Genomic DNA, 21,120 nt, shown 5'->3' on the forward strand with positions numbered 1-21,120 from the left:
TTTTCCTTTAAGAGTAGAGTGATTGTGTCACAGCTTAGCCCATGTCTGCCTTGTGTTTCTCCCTCATTTGGTCTCTTGTGCTCCTGCCCCTCTGTTTACCTGTCATGTTTCCTAGCCATGTGCTTCTGTTGTGTTTTGGTCCTGTCTCCGCCCTAGCCCCACCCTGTCATCAGTGATTTGTAACCCCGCCCCCTCTTGATTGATCCTCAGGTGTTTCCAGTTTCCTGTTCCCTCCATGTGTATATAAGCCCCTTTGTTTCAAGCCTTCTTTGTCTAGTCTTTTGTTGGTTTGTTTGCTGTCTGTGTTCAGGTTTGTTTCATGCTGTTTCTTAGATTCCTGTTTTCAAGTTTAGTGTTTTGTAGTTATGTGTTCAGTGTAACTTTGGTTTATTTTGTTTGTTTGTTAATTTGTTTTAGTTTTTATTAATTTAATAAAATTAATTATATTCTGCACTTACGTCCATCACCTCACTTCTGTGACAGATTGACCTAAACCCCTTAAAAAACATTAATGTGCCACTAAATTACAGTTGTTTTTATTTATTTTCATTATTCATATTCATATTTATTTGCAGTTATAAATTGTACTTGATATATTTGTAAAATTTATATAGATGTATTAAACACAGTGATCTATTTTAAGCCTTTATTTGTTTTATTGTTGATGATTATGGCTTACTGCCAATGAATAAAACCCAAAAATCCGTGACTCAGAAAATTAGAATATTATAAAAGACCATTTGATACTTTTGGCAGTGTGGGCAGTGTGCCTAATTACAAAGTCCTGATGGAAAATGAAATCTGCATCTCCATAAAAGTTGTTGTCAGCAGAGGTTCAGCATGAAGTGCTGTAAGATTTTGTGGGAAAACAAAACTGCACTGACTTTAGACTTGATAATAAAACACAGTGGATCAACACCAGCAGATCACATGTCTCTACAGACCATCAATTTGGAATTTGGAATAATATTCTAATTTTCTGAGATATGTCTGATAAATCTCATACATAGTAAGGCTACTTCTATTTTTTATTGTATTTTTTGGCAAAATCACACAACATACTTATTTATATATATATATACTTATTAATAATTTGTTTAGTTTTAATGGTATTTTTCAGAAATTACTGGAGAAATTAATAACAATAAGATAAAAAAAACAATATTGGTATGTATAAGTATATGTAAAATAACTACACACTCGTTTTGTTTAAAAATGCAATAAAAATAGCAATTATTTATTTGTACATTTTAGATTTTATTTTTTCCATATGGGCCATCACAAATATATTTTAGCACCTATTCTTTAGAAGATTAATATATAGAGTAAATACTTTGCCATTATACTAGTGTAGAGTTAGTTTTTACTTTTCTATGTGTTTTAATATATTAAAGGTATCTTTGTACATATAAAAAACAGTTAAAGCTAACTATATTGGGCTTTATATTACGCTTTCTTTGTTTTAATGTAATTTTTTGGTTATTTATTTTTAATGTTATGTATAATATGTATAATTTGAGTTTAAAATGTATTAAAGTATAAGGTAAGAAAAAAAAGAAAAAAAAAACAGCTAAAGCTAACTGTATGCTGTACTCTGATTGGTGCATTGCATCACGCCTCTCTTTTGTTTTTATGTTTCACATTTTTGTCTTTTGCTTTTCATGTTCTAGTAAAGTTAAAGTAAAGTACTGATACACAAAATTATTTATTTATTAATTATAGTAATTAGTCAATTACATTTACTTTACTTTAATTACTGTCCATCACTGTCTCTGGTTTTAACTGATGTTTTTCTCTTAGATGTTTGTAAATGTTATTAATCTTTGACAGCATTTCCTGTCCGTTACTCATCCTTCCTGTGTTCAGCGTGTCGCCATCTCTCCGCTGCTGTTCCTCTTTATTTAAAGAGCTGGTTTTGCTGTAAATGTACCACTTTCTGTTTAAACACTGATCGGTCTGACCTCTCGCCCTCTAACTCCAGCTCTCAGCTCCTGCTTACTCAGCAGTATTTTATAATAATGACATTATTTGACTCATTAATTTTTGACTTTAGCTGGAATATAATAGGGAATTATTAACCGACTGTTATAAGACAATAGACAATTTTACCCACCAAAATATCCTTTTATTATTTGTAAAATATTATAAAAACACCATATTTAATTGCAATTGCAGTTGGTATTTGGGAACTCTACCAAGACTGTTGGAAGAGTTCCTCATTTACATGAAAGGTAGTGATGAAATAAGAAAGTTTTAGCTGAAGCTCCTCCCCTTCTAAATTTAACAACCCATAAATCCCCCGTACTTCTCTTAAGTGTCATGATGAGCTTCCCATGCTGCCCAAACTCCAGCCCAAATCCAGAGTTCAGAGTTCTCTTCCTTCTCATCTTTCTCTTCCTGAATTTATATAAGCTGATGTCATGTTTTGAACTAGCAAAATGGATTTTAGTCATCAAATATGTTTTTTATAGTACACTTAAAAGATTTAATCAAAATGAATTACACATTTTTTACATTTTACATAATTTTCTCTTTCTCTTAAATATTTTGTTATTAGATTACCTTTATGTTTTTACATAAATTTAGCTAGTACATTTTTATTGTTAAGATAAAATATGAATAAAATCTTTGTACACATAGAAGGGGTTTCTAAAAATAAGGTCAGTAGTGTAAATGTAAGGTACAACTACGTTATTATAGCTGATATATGTTATAATAACTGTATTGTATTAAACAGAAGATGTTGGATCCCAAACAATAAAAACATCTATATCTGAATATATATATCCAGCTCTGAAAACAAATAAAAGATCACTTAAAAATGATGAGTTTCTTTGATTTTAGCAAATTGAAAACCTCTGGAATATAATCAAGAGGAAGATGGATGATCACAAGCCATCAAACCAACAATCTGAACTGCTTGAATTTTTGCACCAGGAGTAAAGCAGCATAAAGTTATCCAAAAGCAGTGTGTAAGACTGGTGGAGGAGAACATGATGCCAAGATGCATGAAAACTGTGATTATAAACCAGGGAACTTTTAAAACTTTATGAATATAAACTTGTTTTCTTTGCATTATTTGAGGTCTGAAAGCTCTGCATATTTGTTTGTTATTTCAGCCATTTCTCATTTTCTGTAAATAAATGCTCTAAATAACAATATTTTTATTTGGAATTTGGAAGAAATGTTGTCCGTAGTTTATAGAATAAAACAACAATGTTCATTTTACTCAAACATAAACCTATAAATAGCAAAATCAGAGAAACTAATTCAGAAACCGAAGTGGTAATATTTCTGTAATGATACAGGTGAATATATTGCAGGTTAATAAGGAAACACTTTGGTCAAAACATGCCCTATATACACTAGGCGAAAATAACTGTCCACCTTAAAAAAAATGAATTGCAAAAGTATGAGAGCTAGTAAGGAACTGGTGAGCTGTGATTTCCCAGGCTGAGATGACGTGATGTTTCTCAGAGTCTTTCTGAGAAGCTTTTGGAACTCCCCACTCAGGAACAGGAAGGGCAGGTTTTCAGCTCGATATAAAAGCCTCAGAGCCTTCCTCCTTACACACACTTCTTTCTCACTGCTAACACACACACACATCTACAGAGCTTAACTGGAGAAATACACACCGTGTTTACCTGACGCTGGTTAATTTATTCTCTATTAGCGACAGAATTCAGGTAAGAACTTTAATCATTAAACTAATCATTTCTTATCATTATTTTTTAAAAAGGGAGGGATTAAAGGTAGATAATCTGTATGTAGGGATTTTTATTAGTCATATTCTTATTTATTTTAAACATATGATATTGTTAATCTGGATTTTATTTAATTGTTGACTTGTTAATGTATGTAAGTTATTTTAGTTAAGAAGCTTACAAATTTAAAATCTGCTTGGACCCCTTAATTGACACGTTTAATTGCACCTAAAGTATTATGCATGCATGTTACATTAAATTACATTATATTAAATTACATTATATTACATTTAGCATTTACATTTACATTACATTTACATTTTTCCAAAGCGACTTAAACAAATAATGATAGGACATAGTTTCAACGTTTCACAGGAGTTTTTTTTAAGATATCACGGAATTAGGCTTGTTTCAGTCTATACACAGTATTTTTCTGTATTAATTACATTTTTAATACATATTCAAATACTGTTTTTATTAGTGTTAAGTGTAAACAGTATCAAATTGCATCAAAAATCAAAAATGTGAAGGAGAACCAAAGGAGAACCAAAGGAGAACCAAATGCATTCATGCATTACTTTTTTAAAAACCTGTGCAGTGCAGATTTCAGTAGATGACTTAATGATTAAAAACATTTGATGCATGCCACTGATTAAATTCCATAAAACAATGATATGTACTGTATGTTCTGCAGGTTTGCAACCATGGCAGATCAGCCAGAACTCACAGTGGAGAACCGCGAGCGGATCCAGGCGGTGGCGAGCTCTTTCGGACCCTCTGGGAGGTCTCTGATGGAGCCAGGCCGGGTTCTGGTCGGCGAAGGTCGTCTGATAAAGCTCTGCAAACGTCGTCCTCAGCCCAGGTCCTTCTTTCTCTTCAACGACATCCTGGTCTATGGCAGCATCGTGATGGGCGGCCGCTGGAACAAGAAGCAGCAGATCATCCGTCTGGAGGAGGTGGAGCAGGAAGACCTGGAGGACAGCACGCTAATGTGCAACCAGTGGCTCCTGAAGACGCCCAGAAAGTCGTTCTACGTGGCGGCGGCTTCTGCTGAAGAGAAGCAGGCCTGGATGGAGCACATCGAGAACTGCAGGAACCTGAAGCTGCAGAGCCTGGGCCGCCCGGTCAACGTGCAACCCGTCTTCGCGGCCACGTGGATTCCAGATCACGCCTCAGCGATCTGCATGCGCTGCTCCAGCCGCTTCACCGTGACGCACCGCAGACACCACTGCAGATGCTGCGGCTTCATCGTCTGCAACTCCTGCTCCAAAGCTCGCGTGGTGCTGAAGAACATCTCCAACAAACCCGTGAGAGTGTGCGGCCTCTGCAAAACCAGCCTGGAGAACAAGGACAAGATGAAGACTCCGTCCAAACAGCAGAACTACCGAAAACAGAAGGAACACGATTGGAAAACCAATTCCCTGGAAGATACGCCCGAATACGAGGCTTCCAGCGATGAGGAATCGGAGGAACAAGACGACGACAGCAAACCGACCATGTGGTTCAACAACTCTGAGTACTGCTACCTCAACCCAGAGCATGCAAACCCACCACAATCCTGAAGAGCAAAGGACAGACTTATAAAACATGTGAAAAAAGAAGAAGAAGAAAACACGCTTGGAGCCTTGTGATCGCCGCTTATTCACCACTTGCACTGTTCACACTGTTGTGCAGATAAGCGTGCAGATAAACCGAGTGGCCGAAGAATCGAAACAACACACAAAAAGGGTTCAGTTTAGTTAGTGTTGGAAACACGTTAGCATTAGAAGCTTCTTAAAAAAGAAGAATCCATGAAAAAGAAGATAGATGGATGGATTCCTGAACTTTTCCAGGAGAATTTGAGAACTATGTCTCAGTGCTGCTACTTCAAGCCGAAGCATGAAAAAAAAACAATGAAAAAAGTTGAGAAGATTAAAAAAATCGGACAACTGCTTTATAAATGACAAAAGTGTATGAACATTTTATCACAAGTCCAGCAATTATTTAATATTATTTAATTTTATTTTATTTAACCTCTTGAGACATTGCGTCCTATATATATATAGACATTACATTTCTGCTTCTATACACCATGATGCTTAATTCTTTTTAAAACACTGACCCATTCTTTGGCCTCATATGGAGACACTGCCTGTATTATCTAGCGGTCACATGACAACAATACACTCAATTTGAAGTTGAAAACAAGGTGGTGAGAATCCCAGTGAAAGGTTTTTACAGCCAGTCCAGAAGATAAAACTTATTTTTGTTGGACTAATTGGGTTCCTCTCATGCCAAATGGTAAGGATCATTTTTAAATGTTATAATAAACTACTGTCCACATATATGAGGACATTGTTTTTTGAAAAAGAAAAAAGTACAAAGACAAAAAGCTTAGATTTTATACTTGTTAAATCCAACTAATCCCCAAGAGCTAGGAGAAATAAAATGCACTCCAAGCAAAAGTCTGGGTCTCAGGAGGTTAAATTCTATTTAAACTTTTTTCTATTTTTTATTTTTCCATAGACAGAAGCTGCTAAAACATATGTATGATGTTTCTGCTGCTCTCTGTTCTGTTGTCAGAAACACATTACTGTTCTTTATCTCTTTAAAAAAAACTTGTTGCTGCTTCTTTACCTTTACCCTGCACTGTTACTGCTGATAATATGAAGATAAACCTGCACGAACCGGTTCTAATGAAGGAAGAACAAAATGAAATATTTACACTTCAACAAAGTATTCAACACTAGTGTTTCTATTCTAATAATCAGTATATATATGCTCGCACTTCATGTACAGTTTGTATGTACTTTATGTGAATGAATGAATAAATGTATTATATTATGTATATAATCTGTAACTTTAAATATACCTTCCTGTAAAACTTGTTGTGTTATACTTTTAACACTTATTTGCACTTTACTTTGTACTATTAAAACATTATTAAAGAAAAGATGATGGAAGTTCTTTGTGGTCACTTTCAATCACTTTGCGTATTGTAAAAAAGAATGCGTCACACTGATGAGTAGTAATAAAAACATAACAATAAAAAATGACATCACAATAAACTAATATTTAAGAGAGAAAAAAAGTTTAGTTGCCTTTGTAACTGTTTTATAAAAAAAATCTAATAATTATGAATTATTTTTCATACGGGATTTGGGCGGTTCAGTGGACTAAGGAGATGCTACTATGATCCAAGGATAGATTGATGGTTTGAATCCAGGCCATGCTGCTTGCTATCAGCAGCCGGAATCAGAGAGAGCCCAGTTGCCTCTTGTGAAAAGGGTGTATACTCAAAAGGAATTAAAATTATATTCAAATTAGATAAAGAATACTAAAAGTGCATTTTCCGTTAAATTCTATTTAGGTGTTTGCCCACTTCATCATTTCCTATTTTTTTGCATATATGTCACTCTTAAATGTTTCAGATCATCAAAAAATGTTTAATATTAGTGAAAAGACAACACAATTTAACACAAAATGCAGTTTTTAAATGAAGGATTTTATTATTAACAGAGAACAAAAATTCCAAACCCACATGGCCCTGTGAAAAAAGTGTTTGCGCCCTTATTTAAAACATAACTCAACTGTTAAATTTCACTATCCACAGCGAGGCCTGATCACTCACTTAAATATGACCAGCCTGATCAAGCGAAGCAGACCAAAAGGTACTCAAAAGCTACCATCATGCCAATATCCAAAGAAATTCAGGAAAAAATGAGAAAGAAAGTCATTGAGATCAATCGATCAGTCTGGAAAATGCTTTAAAGCTGTTTCTAAAGTTTTGTGACTCCAGTAAACCACAGTGAAAGCCATTATCCACATAAGGAGAAACATAGAACAGTGGTGAACCTTCCCAGGAGTGACTGGCCGACCAAAATTACCCCAAGAGTGCAGTGACGACTCATCTAAGAGGTCACAAAAAAAAAACACAACAACATTCAAAGAACTGCAGGACTCACTTAGCTCAGTTAAGGTCTTTGTTAGGGCCCATCTCAATTTTGACAGATACCCAAGACTTTTGGGAACATGAAAAGTTATATCTAATGCTCTTGTTGCTGAATTCAATCAAATTCTCACAGCAATGTTTTAATCCAGAATTTTGCAGAAATTCTTCCTTATTAAGTAAAGACAGTTAACTAAACTAGGTAACTAAAGCAGGATAAACTCTTTTTATACCCTTGATTTTAGAAGAAACACTGAATAAATAGGTGTCCTAATGTTCAACTTTTAACATTTACTCATATATATTATATACTTGCACTCATAACACACAGTCTGACCTGGAGTTGCCTAAAAAAATCCTGTTTTTACTTCCTTACATGAATGTTAGACTGTTTCGGTAAGCACAATCCATCCATCACCTACCTGTCAGCCAGTATCCGCCGCTCCGTCAGCGTCGTTTTGATTTAGCGCCCGCATTGTTCTGCTGCTCGCTGTTTCTCAGCAGTCTAATTTTAGTTTAAACCTGTTTCACTTCATTCCAAGCACCTCCGCACGTTACTTCAATCAAAACTAACACAGTTTATTTCACTCTAAACACTGAAAAATAAAGCAAAATCTAGTTTTAAGATTACAATAAGCATAAATTTAAGTCATGAACTGTAGCCAGCTCAACTTGTTTAGCATTAGCCTGGTAGCCTTTGGCAGTTTTTTTCTTTAATTAACAGATAAGTGATATAAGCTAAAATAGTACATGTAATGTAAAAGTATACAGAAGACATTCTGTCATAATATACTGTAGTATTCAGAGTGTCTATTTTTAATAAGCAAAAATACCACACCCTCTTCAGTTTTGTTATTTTCACTAATCTTACTGAGCAAATCATGCAATGATAGAAACAATTTATCGCCACTTCAGTTTTTTCTCAATCCGTTTCTCTGATTTAGCTATTTATAGGTTTATGTTTGAGTAAAATTGTTGTTGTTTTATATTATAAACTACAGACAACATTTCTCCCAAATTCCCAATAAAAATATTGTCATTTAGAGCATTAATTTAGAGCGGAAAATGAGAAATGGCTGAAATAACAAACAAAAAAGATCTTTCAGACCTTAAATAATGCAAAGAAAACAAGTTCATATTCATAAAGTTTTAAGAGTTCAGAAATCAATATTTGGTGGAATAATCCTGGTTTTTAATCACAGTTTTCATGCATCTTGGCATCATGTTCTCCTCCACCAGTCTTTCACACTGCTTTTGGATAACTTTATGCCTTTACTCCTGGTGCAAAAAATTCAAGCAGTTCAGTTTGGTCAGAAGTGTGTAATAGAGTGGAGGACAGTGAGAGATTAAACACAGTGTTTAAAAACTCCAGCAGCACTGCTGTATCTGATCTATACGTACACACAGCACATCACGTGTATGTTTTCCTGTTTATCAGTGATGTAATTATAGTGCAGGAGGAGGCGTTTTTTTGTCTTGTAATCCTGTTTAGCAGTGGATATACTGTAGTCTGCAGATGGTGCCACGAGAACCCCCGATCACGTGTGAGTGTCAGGGTGTAGTGTGTTTAACTGTTGTTTGTATAACTCTGACCTACAGGACTTCAGCGTGAACCGGACTGGTTTTTCCTGCAGACTTTATCTCCAGACAACGCCTGACAGCACAAAGATTTCCTTTCTACACAAAGATCAACACCCTTCCTGTGAAATTTACACCATAATGACCACTTGCAGTTTACAGAGTCAAGATATTATGGGCAGCTAGGTCGCTAACCGTAATCTACTGCTAACTAGCATTATCAGTAGCAGTAGTTAGTGACAGACAATTACATTAAATTAGTTTTTTTTTATTAACAAATGAAAAAAAGTGAAAATATAGTTTAAAATAGTTTAGAACATAGAGTTTAAGTACATTTTAAAACAATTGTAAATAAAACTAGAAAAGTGCATTTCCTGAAAGAAAAACACAGAATGCTTGTGGAGCTAAATGGCTTCCATCATTTGCTATGGAGGATGCTATGGTGTTGCTTAGTGATGGCTAGATGGTTGCTAAGATGTTGCTCTGATATCTGTGGTGGTTGCTATGGTGTTGCAAAATGTTGCTCTCTGATATCTGTGGTGGTTGCTATGGTGTTGCTAAGTGGTTGCTAGGTGGTTGCTAAGATGTTGCTCTGATATCTGTGGTGGTTGCTGTGGTGTTGCTAAATGTTGCTATCTGATATCTGTGGTGGTTGCTATGGTGTTGCTAAATGGTTGCTAAGGTGTTTCTATGGTGTTGCTATGGTGTCTGTTGTGGTTGCTAGGGTGTTACTAAGCGGTTGCTAAGGTGATTGCTAAGGTGTTGCTATGATATCTTGAAAACTAATATTATCACAGAATAACAGTATAAAGTATATAAAGTAAGAAATTTGCCTACAACCCTACACACAAACAATATATGCTGATACTGAATGTGATTGATTAACCATTAATGGACTGAAAGAGTTGATAAATTGATATTTTTCTGTCAGTAAATTTATATTTTTCCTTCTATATATTTTTACAGTGATTTGCTTTCTTTTTAATCATATTTATATTGTCAACTTAAAATAGTAAAATAGGCCTGTCACAATAACTCAATAATTTATTTGGACATTTTACTGTCCCAGAAATGTAAGTTTTTTTAAAGATAATTTTATTCTATTGGTGCAATAGAAAAATGCAATTATATGAAACACATTTTAGTAAGACCTTTACAATTAGAATAATGTATATACACTGTTTAATATTATACAATGTATAATAAAAACACTGTATTTAAATTAATCAGACACATCAATTCAATAATGTTAATGGGAACAGCTTGTTAATAAAACAAAGATAGATAGATAGATAGATAGATAGATAGATAGATAGATAGATAGATAGATAGATAGATAGATAGATAGATAGATAGATAGATAGATAGATAGATAGATAGATAGATATTGCACAAAAGGTTGATGCAGTGATACAGGGCTCTGAGAAATCTGATAGCATTCAGCTTCAGGGTGTAACACAGGCCTTTTACTTACAACTCTGACCTACAGGATAACAGTGTGACCTGAAACCGGTTTATCCAGCAGAGCCGACCTCAAGACGACGACCAACAACACAAAGACTTCCTGTCTTTTAAAAATCACCTCCTTCTTAAAAAACTCACAGCGTAGCGTTTCTGCTATATACTGTATACAGCTCTGGAAAAAAAAATAAACAAACTAAAAACAATGAATTTCTTTGATTTTACCAAATTGAAAACCTCTGGAATATAATCAAGAAGAAGATGGATGATCACAAGCCATCAAATCAACAAACTGAACTGCTTGAATTTTTGCACCAGGAGTGAAGCAGCATAAAGTTATCCAAAAGCAGTGTGTAAGACTGGTGGAGGAGAACATGATGCCAAGATGCATGAACAAACTGGGATTAAAACCAGGGTTATTCCACCAAATGTTGATTATTTCTGAACTCTTAAAACTTTATGAATATGAACTTGATTTCTTTGCATTATTTGAGGATTAAAAGCTCTGCATCTTTTTTTATTTTAGCCATTTTTCATTTTCTGCAAATAAATGCTCTAAGTGAGAATATTTTTATTAGGAATTTGGGAGAAATGTTGTCTGTAGTATATAGAATAAAACAACAATGTCAGAAAAACTGATTCAGAAACTGAAGTGGTCTCTTAATAAATATTGTCTTTTAGAGAATGTGTTTGCAGAAAATGAGAAATGGCTTAAATAACAAAAAATATGCAGAGCTTAAAGAAAACAAGTTCATATTCATAAAGTTGTAAGAGTTCGGAAATCAATATTTGGTGGAATAACCCTGGTGGCTTTTAATCACAGTTTTTTTGTTATGCATCTTGGCATCATGTTCTCCTCCACCAGTCTTACACACTGCTTTTGGATAACTTTATGCTGCTTTACTCCTGGTGCAAAAAAACATTCAAGCAGTTCAGTTTGGTTTGATGGTTTGTGATCATCCATCTTCCTCTTGATTATATTTCCGGAGGTTTTCAATTTGGTAAAATCAAAGAAACTCATAGTTTTTAAGTGCTCTCTTATTTTTTCCCAGAGCTGTATATAATACCAGAAATAATTTGGTATAATAAAAGTTTAAGTTTAAGTTTTCAATTCAAGTAATTATTGTGACAGACCTAATGGTAGCATTAAATCCCACCACATGTACATTTACAGGCCTCGCTGCTGTACACACAGCCCACAGCGATGCACACACACACTCACGTACACACTCCACACAGGAAGTGACTGCGCTCTCGATCATATGAGGTGAATAAACCACTGAGTAAGCCCCGTAGGAAGGAGTGAATGGGGTGGGAGGTTGTGGGCAGAGTTACAGAGAAATGAAACTTTATCAGAAACTCTCAATTAATTAACTTACTAACATTTATATACCTAATATTGTGTCAGACTGAGGTCAGGATCTGGTGTTGGATCATTAAAGGGTAAATAAACCCCATGATTTTAGCTGAAAACCCTTAGTTCCACCCTAAGCTCAAATTAAAAAAATCTAGGTGATGTATGGGTTTAGGGGCAGGGCAGGAGAGAGAGCTGATTGAGCTGAGCAATGTTCCTCTGGTAGCGGTAGTGAGATGCAGATGGTTGGCCGTCAGCAGGAAAGGGGCGGGATTATTAATTGACTGATTTGCATATTGCGATGTGTCTGTGTACTAAAATACATGGAAACATCATATCCGCCTATAGTTTAACAGTTGAACCTGAGAGGGCGCTGTAGAGGTGGAAATTATCACAATAAAAGCGGTTTTTAAAGGTTAGGAAATGTTTAGGAAATGTTTATAAGATTTTAATCAGGACAGGTATGTTTTATTACTTTAAAGGAACACATTTCAGCTATTAATGGAAAAATATTGTTCGGGGTTTAGTGCCTCTCTAATTCCACCACCTCAACTACCACAAATTCTACCACTCCAAAAGTACTTTATGGAGCTTCATTATTTCAAGTCCATGAGAGAAATGGTCAAAATAAGGAAAATAATGCAAAGAAAACTAATGTATATTAATTTAGAAAGAACAATACTAATGTTTTAAGAGTTCAAAAATCCATATTTGGATTTGGAATAACCCAGATTTTTTATCACTTAAAGCTTTAATGTCTTGGCACAATGCTCACCTCCACCAGTCTTACACACTGCTTTTGGATAACTTTATGCTACTCACTCTTGGTGCAAAAATTCAAGCAGTTCAGCCTGGTTTGATAAATTATGATCATCAATCTTATTCTTGATTAAATACCAGGGGTTTTCAATAGATTCAGGTCAGTAAATCAAACAGAGACTTAAAATTCAGCTCTAACTTGAATCAGATTTTTTCTTTATGTTGTGTCTTCTGTTTCTGATAAACGGTTCATTAAACAGAGTGATCGTGCCTTGTGACCTAAAGCCTTGTGTCTTCAGAGAAAAACTCACCACAACTGTTCACCACTACTGCTCACCAGCAACCACTGAGGACAGTGATGTTGAACGTATGACTGGCTGTTCTGTATCGTATCAAAAAATACATTGTGGTTCTTTATGTTATGGGTAGCTGTGCTGTTTATAAAGTTTTTTTTTGTTCTCATTAATTTCTTCATAATTCTTTAAAAACAGCCAATTTTAAACAGAAAGTAGTTCTAGGGTCTTTCTTTACAGCCCACATAATGTTTCTGTCTTTAACTGCTGCGGTTTAACTACTTTAACTACTGGTTGCTTAGTACACCAGTGACGACTTTCTTCTTCAGAACATGCCTAACAGTTGTTCTGGCTATGGTACAAGATTTTCCATCTTCTCTCAGCTTCATAATTGTTGATTTTTCATAGACAATTCTGGTTTTTATGGTGGTTACTCCTCTAAACATAAATCATACATCTGAAATCAAATCTGAAACTGAGCATTTAGGCATTTAGTACTACTTATTGTTTGAACAATTACGGTAATGTATGCCAGGACACACCTGGGCAATAAAACACACCTGAGAGTCACATGTTCCAATACTTTTGCTCACAAGAAATATGGGTGGTTTCAGAAAGAAGGTGCTATGTTCTTAATGCCGACCTTACACCTAACAATTTTCAAGCGATTTCAGATAAAATCAACTTTGTTTAATATTATCACAAGTCTTGAGATTTGGCTCACGCAAATAGTGACAATAGTGAACAATGTCAACAACCAATAGGAGAAGAACTTTGAAAAAGGACACATTATTACTTTAATACGTACAGTAATTTAAAGACAGGTAGCACTTTAAGGTCATTATATTTAAAGTTATTTTATTTTTCAATACTTTGTCTTATTGTGCATTTATTGTTATTTTTAATACAAACAAGTTTAATAATAAATACACATTTTGCAAGAATGATGATCTTTATTGCATTATTAATTCTATCTAAAACAAAGGCTGGTGTAAAGCAGTGAAACTGTGATACTTTGCTTTACAAGGGTGTAGCAAAAAAAGGGGGGAAAGGAAGGTTATAGAAAGAGTTGAACACAAAATATATTCTATAAAAAAATAATAAACTGTTGATGGGGACAAAAGCTGCGAGTCTCTGATAAATCACAGTATTGATATGCACATTATTTATAATTTAATATGTTTTATGTATTGTATGTAAACTCCACCAGAAGCATGATGGGAAAAAATCTCAGAAAAATTTAGTTGCAGTCTTTGCAAAATCTTAGTCTAAGACTAGTCTCCAAAAGTGTGTAAGACTGGTGGAGGAGAACATGATGCCAAGATGCATGAAAAAAAACTGTGATTAAAAACCAGGATTATTCCACCAAATATTGATTTCTGAGCTCTTAAAACTTTATGAATATGAACTTGTTTTCTTTGCATTATTTGAGGTCTGAATTTCAAAATGTCAATATTTTTATTTGGAATTTAGAATAAAACAACAATGTATATATCTATATATCACAATAGAAAATGTTTCAATAAATGTAATATACTGATTATGAGTATTTATTAAAGAGAAAGATTCTATGTTTCTATCTTTCTTCATATATGTGGTTTCAGTTCCTCTGTTTCTGATAAATGATTAGTAAGACTGCTTGTGCCTTGTGATCAAAGGCTTCTGAGGAAACCAAATGACTGCTCCCCACCAACCAGCAGCCTGACGAGGAGGAAGATCTGGCAGCTGATACGCTGACTCGCTGTTTTCCACATTTACAATAAAACAACACAAGAAATCTAACAAAGAACTAAACTACTCCAGTGACATTCAGCCACGCCCCCTTTTACCAGTTAAAGGAAAAGTTTAGTTAAAGAGAAAGAATCATGATTGACCTCTGACCCTAGAATGAGTCAATTAGTCATGTCTGTTATCTGATGTGAGTTTATGATACTCACTGATGTTAAAACAATAGACATTAAAAAATGATTGAAAAAGGACAAAAAAATATATTTTTCCTTAACAAAATTGATAATTGATGTGGCACAGTGGATAACAACACTGAATGCCAGTAAGGTACCACATCATGTGGGAGACTGGGGTTCAATTCCAGGTCTGGGTGACTTTACAGCTCTACACCAATAAGAGTCCTTGGGCAAGACTCCTAACACCACATTGGCTCACCTCTGTAATACAAAAACTACTTTGTCAGCTAATCAACTAATCATACAGGTGAGTATAAAAGTGGGCTACTTGCAAAAAAAACTGTTTTAGTAGTAAGTATTTCAACAAGATTTGCTGGTTCAAATCCCGGTCATGCAGCTTGCCATCAGCTTCCAGAGCCCTGAGAGAGCACAATTGGTCTTTCTCTTGCTCTTTCTGGGTGGGTACAGTAGAGGACCCTCTTTCCCCTCATCACTCCTAGGGTGATGTGGATCAGCACAAGGCTGCGTCTGTGAGCTGGTGTATCAGAACCGAGTCGCTGCACTTTCCTCCGAGCATTAGCGCTGTGATGCTACTCAGCAGCAGTTAAAAAAAAAGAGGAGGAGTCTGACTTCACATGTGTCGGAGGAGGCATGTGCTGGTCTTCACCCCTAGTGATACAGGGAATCCTGATGAGTGGGTTGGGTAACTGGCCGTGTAAATTCGGGAGAAAATGGGAAAAATTAGAAATAAATAATAAATAATTAAATAAGGTATGGTATGGTATAATAACCAAAGTTTGGTGTGGTTTGCCACAAAGGGTTAAAGTACTGCAAATATGAGAAATTCATGCTCACATACTGTTTAAATGTGTTTATTTGCTATGTATTTTTTTTCTTTGTTTCTCCAATGGAGAGTCCTGCACATAGTTCTTTAAATCAGAGATGTCAAACTTGGACAAATACTCGACATACAAGGGCAAAGTGTTAAAAAAAAAATATTGAAATATACATATAGACTACTATTTATAGTATTAACGTCATTTTATCACTTTTCAGAGAGAATGAAAGTGGGTTTATAAATATTTGTATCAGGGGTGTCCAAACTACTGCCCGCGGGCTATTTGCGGCCCGTTTCCTTTTTTGGAGCGGTATTATTTTAGAAATAGAATGAAAGTTGGCCCGCTGTTAAGCAGGTTTTTATAATGTTAGATTCAATATTTGAACGCTAGGTGTCAGAAACGGGCCAAAGAGTCTAAAAGCAGAGAGGGTGTTCAGTTGTCCCGCAGAAAAACGGCAAAAGAGTCTAAAAGTTGCCGTAATTAAGGAGTTTAATATTAAGAGACATCATGAAATGAAAGACCAATTTGAAAAATCTTAGTTTACACAACACTGTCAAAGATAGATAAAATAGTTAGTCAAGTAAAATGGTGTGTACATAAAAATAATTAGGAGAAAAGTATACGTAATTTAAAGTGGTATATTTCATTATTTATTTTATTACAGAGTCTGTGGCCCGTGACTTCAACTATATTTCTCCTTCTGGCCCCCAACAAAAAAAATTTGGACACCCCTGATTTATATATTTCAAGATGTACCATTTATATTTTTATTCTTTTTCCCCAAACTATAACTTTAATTTACTTTTGTGTTTTAAATATGACCCCAGCCTGCAGTCTTTAAACAATAAAAAAACTCTTTCAGACCTGAATTATACCTGATCCAGTGATAAAAAATATACATAAAAATATTTAAAACATATATAAAAATGGTATTTTCTGCTTTTCTGTGCTAAAACACAAAAGAAGACTCATAACATCCTAATATAAACTGAATGTATAAAAAAAAATATTGAAATGCTTTTTTTTAATGTCCATTACTTTGGAGGCCTATGCTAAATATTTTTTTTATATATATTTGATAATGATATACCTTTTTATTTAAAAACAACATCCCTAATCATGATAAAAAGTGTTCTAAATTACATAAAATTAGTAAAACATTTAGTTCTTTCTTTGCCTTTCTTTAGCTCTTGTGCTGTGTTGTTTTTTTGTTTGTTTGTTTGTTTGTTTGTTTGTTTGTTTTAATGCACTGTTTAACTGGTTTTAAGCTTTTTTATTGGCTGGTTTATGGTCTATTCAGATGAACAGTATGTCTTAATCACTTTTATGTGCAACAAAACATTTAAACAAATATATGTTCATTGTAATGGATGCAGGGTCTGAAAAAGTTAATTTAAAAAATCCGCTGTTTTAATCCACTAGTTTCCCCTGGTGATTTGTCTCCTCCTGGAGGTCAGTCTCCATACTGAACCTCGGCTCTCAGCTCCTTGGTGATGTATCCTTGGATGGCACCTATAACCTGCTGCTGTATGTCCGCGTTGCCCTTTACCAGCGCCACCAGCTGGGCCACGTCCGTACAGTTCAGCGTTTTCAGAATCGCCATGATGTCGGAGTAGAGTTTCTGCTGCTGCTGAGGAGAAAGCTTCATGATGATCTCAGGAACAGGTTTAAACTGACCGCTGGTCATCCACATTCCCAGCAGGCCTCCCACTGCACCACCTACAGAAAAATATTAAATTAACATTTTTTTTTTTTTTTTTTTTTTTGTAATTTTAGGGAAAATCCCTGTTTATCCCAAATGGAATCTATCAGTTAAATCTTGTTCAGTGACTAATATCTGGTTTATTTATGTATGTATTAGAGCAGTGAGTGTGGAAAACTGTTTTAATTTTAATTTTAAATTTCTCTACCTGACTTACATTGTTACATTTTTCACTAATGCTTTTTTTACTAAACATATTACTAAATTCAAATTACTAGTTCATCTCAAAAAATTAGAATATCATTGAAAAAAAAATGTTTATTGCAGTAATTCAGTTCAAAATGTGAAATTCTTTATTTTATGTTATTTAGATGTACTACACACAGAGTTATCTATTTTAAGCGTATATTTCTTTTATTGTTGATTATTATGATTACAGCTTACAGACAATGAAAAACTTAAAAGTGTCTCAGAAAATTAGAATATTATATAATAAGACCAATTGGTACTTTTGGCAGCGTGGGAAGTGGGCAGGGTGAAAGTCCTACTGGAAAATGAAATCCGCATCTTCATAAAAGTTGTAAGCAGAAGGAAGCATGAAGTGCAGTAAGATTTTTACATTTTTTGAGATGCACATGTATGTCTCATTTTTCATTCAGTTTCATTCATGGAAGTTCCAATTCATTATATCTGCAATTATACCTGGTACACACTGCATGACTGATCGGCGAGTGAAATCATTGACTCATCTAGCTGCTCTCCAAAACACGCCAGAACTAATCGCACGTGGGAACTAGCAACGCCATACCAGAAAATCCCTACAGAGGAGAATACCCACTTGAAGTGAGTCCAAAATGATTATGTAAAAAAAGTTTATAAAGGTCTTATAATTGTTCATACAGGAAAAGGGTACTACTTTAAAATAAGACTACCCTTATAAAGGGTTTATAAATGTTTTACAGTTAGTTTATTAATGGTTACTAATTAGGTTGTAAATGCCTTAAAAATCATTAATAATCAGTTATAACACATACATAGAAAGGGCAACAGTATAGATGGCTGTGGGTTCACTATTTGGCAAACAACAGGTCATTGTTGCCCTTTCTGCGTATGTGTTATAACTGATTATTAATGATGTTTAAGGCATTTACAACCTAATTAATGACCATTTATAAACTAATTGTAAACAATTTAAAAACCCTTTATGAAAGTAGTCTTATATTAAAGTGGTACCAAAAAAAACACTAAGTTCCTAAACAAAGAACAATATTAAATGTTTCAGTACAGAAGACATACTTTTTAAGGTTTAAAACTCCAGTTAAAAGCTTAGTTATTATGTGTGCAGTTTTTTCCATAAAAACATTGTAAACACTTCTTAAAGCTGATGCAAAGTATGTTACAATAGCACCACCTGCTGTTCACACACTGGAAAGCCTATTTTTTGTCTATTCCTGATTAACAGAAATGGGTGAAACGATGTTCAAAAGAAGTCATTGTTTGAGCATTATGTGCAGAGATAAAGAAAACTGTAGGTATGTAAACACACACACACACCACAGTGCTTTATTTTTCCATTAACTTCCCTCAATTGTCACCCAACACTGCTCCAATAGGTTACCAAATGGATTTAACTAAGCATATAGGTAAGAACCTCCCTCCCATTGGATAACAATATCATGGGTGATTAATATGTTTCAGCTGGCAACAAGTTGAAGTATTTAACGTTCACTGATGCAGGGAGTAGCTTCTCATTAGTTAAAAACCATGTGGAAAGACTCATCCTGTGGTCATGGAAAAGATGTTAATCTGTTTTTAGAAGGGTCAAATTACGGTATTGGCATGCATCAAACATAGAAAACATCTAAGGAGATTGTATATGGCATCCATAATTGTAGCTTAAACTACAAAAATCAGGTTAAGAACTGTTAAAGTGGTATTAAAAAGTGGTAGAACAGTGGGGAAACGTTTGAAGTTTAATAGTGAAAGTAAGAGCTTTACCACATGCACACAATGCAGTAAAGGGAACTCTTTTAAAGGGATAAAAGGGACTAAACATTTTTACCAGCAGCGATCCCCACAGGTCCAGCTAACAGCCCGCCCACAAAGGCTCCGCCCCCAGCCACCACCGCTCCTTTCCCAGAATTCTTCACTGCTGCTTTCATCTCTTTAATCTTCGACAGCTCACAGCACAGATCCATAATGTCATCAATTTGATTGTCCATTGTGTCTGTGTGTGTAAAACAGCCTGCTGATTAAAACACATACACGCACTAATCACCAATCACTAATCACTAATCAACAATTACTGTACTATTCAATATAACATAATCAACACACCTGGAAAGGGTTAATCAGATCACGTCGTAAGACACTTTTCACAACCCCAAATCTGAAAAAGGACATAGTGAACATAAGGCTTGAGTTGTGTACAGTAGTAAAGTTGTAAGTGGTATTAGTGAATATAGTAACTCTGTATTGTAGAGAAGTGGGCGGAGCTTCTGGACATGGTGAACATAATAAGGCTTGTGTTGTGTACAGTAGTAAAGTTGTAGTAAAGTGGTATTAGTGAATATAGTAACTCTGTGTTGTAGTAGAAGTAGAAGTGGGCGGAGCTTCTGGACATGGTGAACATAATAAGGCTTGTGTTGTGTACAGTAGTAAAGTTGTAAGTGGTATTAGTGAGTATAGTAACTCTGTATTGTATTGTAGAGAAGTGGGCGGAGCTTCTTCTGGTCATGGTGAACATAAGGCTTGTGTTGTGTACAGTAGTAAAGTTGTAGTAAAGTGGTATTAGTGAATACAGTAACTGTGTATTGTAGTAGAGAACTGGGCAGAGCTTCTGGTGGACATTTTCAATATTCAAGACTCAAGATTCAAAGAGTTTATTGTCATGTGCAGAGTAAGAAACAAGTATGGAATATGAAAAAAGTGCAAAAAGTTCAGTAGTGCAATTATAAAATGATTGCAGTAAAGTGCCTTCGTAAATGTCCTTGACATGTAAACGTGTAGAGTAAAGTTTAGACAGTTATTTCTCAGGGAGGTTCAAGAGTCTGGTAGCAGTGGGGAAGAACCGGTTCTTGGTGGTTTTGCATTTCACACCTCTGTACCTCCGGCCTGAAGGCAGAAGTGTGAAAAGTCCATGCTGGGGGTGGGTAGAGTCTTTGAGGATGGAGGCAGCATAACATAAGGCTGGTAAAGAAATGCAGTTGAGCAGATAAAACATGAAATATATTGGGTTCATACTGCCTACAATTAAATAAAATTCAACATAAATGTAAGAAACTCTGATTTGAGGTTGAATTATTATTAGTAGTAGCAACATGTAAAAAGTAGACACTCCCTGAACCTGTTAAACCGGTTTTATTCAAATCAACCCGTACATGAATTTTTCTGTTTTTATACTTTCACTTTCTCTCTCAGGTAAACTAATACTGAGCCCAATGACACTTTACTTATATATGTTTAATTATGTAGTTATAACATATCTATGTATAAACCACGTAATTGTAAAGAGATGCAGTTACTGCACCGCTCTGTATATAATGAGATCAGTAATGTCATTTATATTCATTAAACTAAATATTAAACATAAGAACAT

General features: G+C 34.8%; 3 protein-coding genes across 3 annotated transcripts in view; 2 read left to right on the plus strand and 1 right to left on the minus strand.

Moving 5' to 3' along the window:
• si:ch211-260e23.9 (uncharacterized protein LOC555795 homolog) overlaps positions 1-21,120 on the plus strand; it is a 414,295-nt gene that overhangs the window by 377,332 nt on the left and 15,843 nt on the right. The gene's annotated exons all lie outside the window — the stretch shown is intronic.
• plekhf1 (pleckstrin homology domain containing, family F (with FYVE domain) member 1) lies at positions 3,574-5,631 on the plus strand. Its single transcript, XM_007243475.4, has 2 exons — positions 3,574-3,686; positions 4,399-5,631. Exon 2 carries the CDS (start codon positions 4,409-4,411, stop codon positions 5,264-5,266), a length of 858 nt encoding a protein of 285 aa, XP_007243537.3. The 5' UTR covers positions 3,574-3,686; positions 4,399-4,408; the 3' UTR covers positions 5,267-5,631.
• Positions 15,838-21,048, minus strand: LOC103040374 (protein C19orf12 homolog). Its single transcript, XM_022665442.2, has 3 exons — positions 19,860-21,048; positions 19,585-19,749; positions 15,838-17,539 (listed from the first exon to the last, which is right to left on the minus strand). Exons 2-3 carry the CDS (start codon positions 19,742-19,744, stop codon positions 17,274-17,276), a joined length of 426 nt encoding a protein of 141 aa, XP_022521163.2. The 5' UTR covers positions 19,745-19,749; positions 19,860-21,048; the 3' UTR covers positions 15,838-17,273.

This window comes from Astyanax mexicanus, chromosome 23, assembly GCF_023375975.1.
Source record: "Astyanax mexicanus isolate ESR-SI-001 chromosome 23, AstMex3_surface, whole genome shotgun sequence".
NCBI classification, from domain to species: domain Eukaryota; kingdom Metazoa; phylum Chordata; class Actinopteri; order Characiformes; family Acestrorhamphidae; genus Astyanax; species Astyanax mexicanus.